Below are 7,761 nucleotides of genomic sequence, written 5' to 3'. Positions count from 1 at the left end.
GCCTCCGTCTCCTTTTCCTCCTCGTCTGCTCTCCCCCTCTCCTCTCGCGGGCCCTCCGGGCCCAGCCTGGCCCCGGTCCCCTCCCTGGCCGCGGGGATGGGGTCGGCCTCGGCATAGTCCATGTAGATGTTGGCCGGGGAGAAGTGTGCCTTGAGGAACGTGACCACGGCCGGCTGCTCCCAGGCATGGACCCCCCGCTCCTCCTTGTGGCACTGCGGACACAGGTCCGGCGGAGGCCACTGCAGCTTGGGGAACATGGGGTCCTCGGTGTCACCTCCTGCAGGGACCGGAGCCAGCAAGGGGGTTAGAGGGGACGTGTGATACTCCCTCCCCCCGTATGAGCACCCCGGAGAATCCAGCAGCTGGGGATGGGGACATTTGGAGGAGCCACCTCGGGAGGAAGGGTCCCTCCGTGGGCAAACAGCAGCTTTGGGAAGCTCCCTGTAAGGAGCATGTAAGATCCAGCTGCATCTCCAGGGCAGTCTGACGCTGTGTGACCAGCTGCTGTCCCCTGGGACGGGGGACAATGACAGCAAGATGTCCCCGCTGCTGCACCCTGCAGCCATTTCCCAGATCCGTCCAGGAGGAGGGACGTTCCTCCACCTCACCTCCCCTTTTCCCTCAGGAAGCCGCTCCGACTGCCCTCGTGGCAGCCCCCCTTCCCCGCCAGGCGAGCGTTGACCTTGTTGTGGTGGGACCAGAGCCAGAGGCCGGCCTCCTCCCTGCTGGCCACCCTGTCCATGGACTCGGCCGCCATGGCCTCGAAGTGCTCGGCGCACTCCTGGCAGCCGAAGAAGTGCCGGACGTAGCAGCGCATGGTGCTCAGCACCTCCAGGGGCAACTCTGAGGGAGGCAGAGCACGGGGGTGAGGCTGGACCCCAGTGCCACCACCACGGTCCCATGGCTGAGGTAGCAACCCCACACCCCAACTCTCTGTCTCTCGTCCCCCACGGAAACTGCCCCTGGATGAGATGAAGAAGGGCAGAAGCAAACCTTTGTCCACATGCAGCATCCCTATCCATGCCAGAGCCCACCTGGGGACTCCCTCCCTGAGCCCCTGATGCCCCCAGGGACACCAATACCTTTGTCAGGACCGTTCTGGGCAGCCTGGACAGTCAGCAGATGGAAGATGGTCCAGAGCCCACAAGGGTAGCCACGGAAGTGGCGTTCACTGCCCTGGCAGCCCACCCACGTCACGTTGGTGGGGAGCACGGAGGGGTGGGAGGCCTGGTGGACAGATGGACACGGCGTGATGGGGCTGGCAGGCAATGCCAGCCTGGGGTGCAAGGGGCTGGGGTAAGGAGAGCAGGGGCTGGGGGTGCCCACGGGCATCTTACGTCTCTGTTATTCTTCATGGCCTCCTTCAAAACGGTGCGGGGCAGCTCGGGCTCTGTCCAGTTCCTCAGCCAGGCATCCAGGGTCTGCAGGTAGGTCTGCACACAGGGGCGCCCCGGGAAGTACTGCAGAGGGGGAAGAGGACTGAGAAAAAACAGACTCCATCCTGGGAGCAGCAGGGCAGCCCACAGGCACCCCTGGCTCACCAGGACAGGCACTGGGCAGCACCAGCATCCTCTGTGCTGGAGGGCAGCAAGGTCCTGGCAAGGTTTTGGTGCCTATCTCCCAGGGGCTGGGAGCTGCAGCTTGTCCCCCCCCCTGGGTGGCAAGTCCCCTGTGTGCATGTTCAGGCTCCAAACCCCAGCCCCAACTGAGGGAGGCAAAAAGCCACTCTGTCCATAAGTCTGGCAAAGCCGATTAGCAGCTGCACTTTAAAACCACTCCCGGGAGACGAGCAGCCTGGCAGCCCATGCCACCACCAGACAGACGGACAGAGGGATTGACCTGTGGGCAGGAGGAGACACCAGCACACAGAAGTGATGGAGAAGCGAAAGGAAGGAGGAGTTTGCTAAGTCTGAGCTGTTCTTCCTCCCAGGCCCATGGGGAATCACATGGGAAGAGCCAAATTTGCACGGGAATGATCTGTGACCTGACAGTTCCGCTGCACAGTGTCCCCGACTCCTTGGACAGGAGGCTTTGCTGTGCAATCCCCTGCCCCCAGGAACCACTTATTTCCACGTTTCCCCCCTTTAATATCTCTTGGGAATGCAAGAGTTAAGGCTGGGACCTGCTGGCTGAGCTCCCCCAGGCTGAGCCCTGGGCTGGCAATCCTGGGGACGCTGCTCCGTCCTGTGGATGAGCAGGGCAATGGCAGCGCGGGCTCAGCATCCTCGGGGAAGCACCGGCACCCACCACCCACTGCTCCAGCTCATCGAGGGGAAGGTTTGCGGGGAGAATTGAAAATGGATCAAATAAAACCAGTGCTGCTCCCCACCCCAGCACACCTGTACCCACGGGCAGGGAGCTGGTGCCATGGGGGTTTATTTTCCCATCTCCGTAGTTCACATTCAAGGGAGAAAGAGCGAGGGCAATGGTTGGGGGCAAGCAGAGGAGCCACATGAAGGTCTGAGGCACGTGTTTGGAGCTGTTTCTTGGGACAGAGCAGATGGGGGTGGGAGCAAGGGGTGTCTTGCACATCAGTGAGGTCCAAACTGAGTGTGAGACCCTGGCTGACAAAGGAAGGAGCAAAGAAGGAGGGCACGGCCCCAGTCTGCCAAGCAGCCTAGGCTGTGACAGGCACTGAGATGGAGACAGGGCCCCTGCAGGCCCGGCGGAGGAAACAGCCAGAGGCAGCAGGACTCCATCGCAGCAGGAAATTAAACTGCCCTGCTTGTGCTGGCTCAAGACTCTCACTCACTTCAGCTCTGCCAGGCCCAACATAGAAGGAAAAAGGAGACCTTAAATTAGGCTTGTCTGGAGCCTGACTCAGAGTGGGAGTTCCTTTCCTGGACTATTATCAAAGGAGCCTGCAGATTGGCTCCCTGAGCCGAGCATCCAGATCAGAGTGACAAACCCCTGTGGCCATCTCTGACACCCCAGCAGGTGACAGCCTCTCTTCTGAAAAGACCTCCTGCCTCAACACCTCCTGCAAGTGCCGATCCCACTGCCACCAAAGCCGGCAGCACGCATCTTGTTTGAAGCACTCCAGCACCGCCTCGTAGCTCCCACTGGGACTTTGGGCTGAGTGTGGAGATCTGCAGGGACAGGGACAGCCTGACAGCAGCCATGCCGTACACTGAGCACCAGGACACAGGGCCCACACCTGGGACTGCCACGCTTCACTACCCACGAGCACTGGGACACGGTGGCCCACACTGTGTTTGCATTGCATGAACGGACAAGGAGGCACAGGCAGCTCCTCTCCCGACACGCAGAGCTCCTCACCTTCACTAGCGTGGCCACGTAGCACTTGAAGGCGGCCAGCTGGGCTCCGGCCAGCGCGGAGGCACGGGCAGCCTCCACCCGCAGCGAGTAGTGCAGCGCGGACTCCAGGTCGGCCATGTACAGCTTGGAGCTGGGGAGGGCAGCGCAACATGAGGTTCCATCAGCGCCTTCATCCACACCAGGGGTTTTCCCAGGGAAGGAATGTCCCAGCCCTTCCCCCCCCCCGGCACCCCCCAGCCCCGGTGTCCCCAGCAGGGTGAGGGCTCTGACCGGTCGGCTCGCAGCGGCTGGGACACGTGGTCGGTGTCGTTGGCGGTGCTAGCCGTGGTGTTCAGCTTGTAGGAGCCGCGGGTGATGCCCGCCAGCGTGCGCAGGTAGTAGGTGTAGAAGGAGCGTGCCTCTATGTGCCTGCCGGGAAGGAGAAGCCCTGAGTCCCTCTTCCCTCCCAAACCCGACCCCAAGGAAGGAAGCAAAAGAGAAGGAGGCTCAGCCGAGTGGGTAATTCGGGCCTGGGCAGGGAGCGCATGGTGGGCCATACTCTCCACCTGCCCACATGCACCCTGGAACAGGACTGAGCCCCAGGTAGCCATGTCATGCCACCTCCAGGCAGGTATGGCAACGGGATGGCTCAGTCACAAGGATTTTCCCTTCTGCCAGCTCCAGCCAGGGCTGGCAATGCAGTTCAGTGCCCAGCCTCCCCTACCCAGCCATGTCTCCTTCCTGACGCGCCTTCCCACAACTACAGAGGAGCACAGAGAGATGGGCACAAGGCTGGCACCCCACCAGCATGCCCGGAGCCACCCTGCCGTGTCCCACACTCACACGGGCAGGCGGGAGAAGGAGCCGTTGCGGAGCAGCAGGTATCCCGAGGGGAAGGTGGTGACGCCGAACTTCTCCACGAGCTCCTCCTCGGTGCTCAGCACCCTCCTCACCGCAATGTTCTCGTACTGCAGCATGTCCAGGGCCACCTGCAAGCCCCGGGGTCAGATGGGGGGCAGAGGGATTCCCCAGCCCCACCAGGGATGCAGCAGAGCTGTTCAGTGCCCTGTGTAACATTTGGCACTGGCTAAGCTGTGTGCAAGCTGGGCAGGGAGGCTGCCTGAAGAGAGCTGCCCCGCCAAAGGCGCCTGGGAATTATCAGGCACCAAGGGACACAGGCTCCAAGAGAAATGGGGGATAAATGTAGCTGTACCCACCTCTCTGCCCACGAAGGAGTTGCTCTTCTCGAAGATGAGTGCCAAGTACTGGTCCTTGTTCCTCTGGAAGAAGGTACGGACCTCCTCCGCGCTGCAAGAGAGAGCAGGACGGCAGCAGGTGCCTCGGCATCAGCAGGATGCTCCGCCCTCCCACGCCCGGGGAGCTCGACCCTCGCCCGCTGGCATCTGGCAGGAGCTGCTGGGGCAGGCTCAGCCCCACCGAGCAGGCAATGCCTCCTGCTGCAGCTTCCAGCCTCCCTTTCTGCTCTGGTTCGCAGGCTTTGAGAAAACCCACGGGGCTTGGCCAAGGAGGTAGAAAACAAAGCACAGGCAGGGAAGGGCAGGGGGAAGCTGCACGCTCGCCCAGGGGAAAAAACATCAATGAACTTGAACCAGGGCTGGGGTTTTTTTGGCTAAGACACAGAGGCACCAGAATACCTGAGGCATGTGCCTGGCTCGACCACTGCTTTGGGAAATCCAAAGGCTCCTTCTCAGGACAATGCAGCAACTGTTTGCATCCAGCAAGGACAACTCAGATACCAACAAAATTGTATGCTATCAAAAAAACCCTTTTTCAGGACAGGAGAAAGCTTCTAACGCAGCCTCATTCAGCATGGCATGACACTGCCATGTCCCAAAGAATTTGGGGCCCAGGAATTGCTTGCTCTAAGTGGAGCTGATGAGCAGGTTCATTAGGAGACGCAACAATATGGCCCCATCTCATTTGGGCGATGGAAATGGCTCTGCCCTGGCCAGGTCATCTGTGTCTCCCTGGAACGTGCATGATGCAGCAGCTGCTGCTTGCTCATTTTGGGTTCAGGATTTCCCCAGAAACCTGCTCCCCATGGGACAGAGGCCATCCTGGCCTCCTGCTGCCCCTACCTTGCTGGCTCCAGCGGAGGACAGGCAGGTGGCCAGGCATCTTGGCTCTGCTCAAGGTTGGTGATGATGGCATGGCGCAGATCCTCAACGGTGGCACTGGGATCTGCAGGGGGACACGACACCAAGGGGTCAGTCCTGGGGAAGCCGATCCCAGGGGCCAAGCCGAGGGAAGCTGCCTGGAGCTGCCACCCCAGAGCTCCCAGATATTCCAGCGTGTGGGAGGTGTGGGCAGCAGGGCCGTTCACATCCGGGGTAAAAAACCCCATGGCTCTGAATACTCACTGGTAATCCTTATCCCATCCTCTGGCTTCTTGCTAAAAGCTCTGAAGAACTGAAAGGGGAAAAAAACACAAGGGGAAACTGGAGTGAGTGTTTGGAGTGGGACATGAGGAAGTGCAACCCATCAGGCTGAGGCTCCCTGTAGATCAGCTCTGCCTCAGTTTCCCCACAACACTGCAGAATGCCAGCTGACATCAGCCAGCACAGAGGAAGCTCCCAGCTCTGGCCCCATCTTTTGGGGCACCCCCAGCAGGGAGGGATGCAGGCACGGGCTGGGAGCCATGTCGTGAGTGTTTGGAGTGGGACATGAGGAAGTGCAACCCATCAGGCTGAGGCTCCCTGTAGATCAGCTCTGCCTCAGTTTCCCCACAACACTGCAGAATGCCAGCTGACATCAGCCAGCACAGAGGAAGCTCCCAGCTCTGGCCCCATCTTTTGGGGCACCCCCAGAGGGGAGGGATGCAGGCACGGGCTGGGAGCCATGTCTGGCCAAGGGCTGAGCACAGGCAGGCAGTGGAGCAGGTGTCTCCAGGGAGGCAGCTGGAACCTTCCCAGTCCTGCAAACCAGTCTCCCTGCCCCAGAGCTCTGACAAAGCAGAAAATAGGGGGTTTTCCCACTCCCAGCCTCCTAAAGTGGCTCCAGTAGCCAGGGTAGAGCCAGAGCAGCTACACCAGGTTGCATAAGCCAGGTGTTTGCTTTGCAGGCTGGGCTGGGAGCTGAGGCTGTTTGCAAAAGGTGCTTGGCAGGGACAGGATGTGAAGCAAGTGACTTCTTGGCACGGCCACATCAGCACACCTCCCGGCCCTGGGAGATGTTTCCATCAGTGTCCCAGGGCAGTGCTCGATGAGACCCCAGGGTAGGGCTGGGGCCAAGCCAACCTGCCTGGAAAACCCCAAATCTGACCCCACCTGGAGCTGGGCCTGTAAACTGGGACTGAGGGCATGTCTGATAAAACCCTTATCACTACCCATTCCATCTCAAGGCAATCCTGGTTTTAACTGCTGCCTGTAGCACCTGGAGCTCTTTTGCTTCACTGCTCGTGCTGGAGCAAGGCTCTGTTTGCAGCGGGAGGTTCTGCAGAGCAGTGTGTTGACACAGCTAAAGGGCTGGGCACAGGCGCAGCAGGAGGGATGGCTCCTTGCCAGCCACCGCAGGAGGCTCCCAGGAGATGCAACCTCCCGCAGCATCCCTGTGCCCTCCTCCAAAACCTGCGCCTGCAACCTCCCTCTGCCCTCAAACAGCCTTTCCCAAGGGTTTCCAACCCAGGATTCAGATTCTCCCTCATCCTAGCAGAGATCCAGCCTCCATGTTTCGCCACAAAGCAGCATTTTGGTTTCCCCTCCTCCTTGTTGCTCCATCACCCAGCAGTTGCACTGGGTGCAGCCAGGACACAGCACTGTTTTGGGTGAAACAGCTCTGGCCTGCAAAGCCCCAAGGGGAGTATTTTGGTGCAATAGCCCTGTTAGTCCAATTGAGCAAGAGAGGGACAGGCCAAAAAGCAAAGCACAGTGAAACCCAGCAAGCAGCTGGCACAGGCAGTCTCACCTTCATGGTGGGGAAGCCGGTTATCCCGAAATCAGAGCACACTTGCTGGTTGTCCTCGTCGGCACAGTCAATGGCCGCCAGGATCACTGCAGGCCTCCACTCTGTGGGGACAGAGGGTGAGGTCAGCATAGCTCAGCACCCCCACAGCCCCAAAAACCGCCCTCCTCCCCACAGCTGCCTGCAGCGGAGACAGGAGGGATCTCCTGCTGTGCCAGTGACAGAGACCCTCCTGTCCCAAACTGCTGCTTGCCCCTCGCAGGGCAGCGACCAATGGTTTCCAAGCCTGAACACCCGGGGCTGTGGTCCGTCCTGGTGTGTGGTGCCCTACTTTCCGGGCAGCAGGAGCACAGGGAAAGCCGTGTGAGGCAGGAGCTGGCTTTGCACGCCCTGCCCTGCCAGCGCCAGAGCACAGGCAGCTCTGCCCGATGCCGCCTGCCTGGCTGGTTCTGCCTGTCCAACCTCTGCCCCAGCTCCCGGGAAGAGGACACCAGGAGAAGGGGAGGGATGGCTAACCGCAGCTCGGGGAGAGCAAGGAACACGGGCTCCAGCTTGTCTCACCCCAGACCAAGGGCACAGCTG

At 60.5% G+C, this 7,761-nt stretch overlaps 1 protein-coding gene across 1 annotated transcript in view; it reads right to left on the bottom strand.

Moving 5' to 3' along the window:
• Positions 1-7,326, bottom strand: part of QSOX1 (quiescin sulfhydryl oxidase 1) — an 8,290-nt gene extending 964 nt beyond the window's left edge. The window contains exons 1-11 of the mRNA XM_017737400.1: positions 7,183-7,326; positions 5,640-5,688; positions 5,358-5,460; positions 4,476-4,566; positions 4,102-4,247; positions 3,550-3,687; positions 3,280-3,409; positions 1,338-1,460; positions 1,083-1,227; positions 664-843; positions 3-277 (exon numbers count right to left, since the gene is read on the bottom strand). Of these exons, the coding sequence (XP_017592889.1) occupies positions 3-277; positions 664-843; positions 1,083-1,227; positions 1,338-1,460; positions 3,280-3,409; positions 3,550-3,687; positions 4,102-4,247; positions 4,476-4,566; positions 5,358-5,460; positions 5,640-5,688; positions 7,183-7,311 (1,509 nt within the window). The 5' untranslated portion in view covers positions 7,312-7,326. The remainder of the gene's footprint in view (positions 1-2; positions 278-663; positions 844-1,082; positions 1,228-1,337; positions 1,461-3,279; positions 3,410-3,549; positions 3,688-4,101; positions 4,248-4,475; positions 4,567-5,357; positions 5,461-5,639; positions 5,689-7,182) is intronic.
• Positions 7,327-7,761: the final 435 nt, after the last annotated feature.

This window comes from Corvus brachyrhynchos, unplaced genomic scaffold, assembly GCF_000691975.1.
Source record: "Corvus brachyrhynchos isolate BGI_N302 unplaced genomic scaffold, ASM69197v1 scaffold466, whole genome shotgun sequence".
NCBI lineage: Eukaryota > Metazoa > Chordata > Aves > Passeriformes > Corvidae > Corvus > Corvus brachyrhynchos.
Note: the sequence above shows the minus strand (reverse complement) of the source record. Positions and strands in the feature narration are given on the sequence as shown.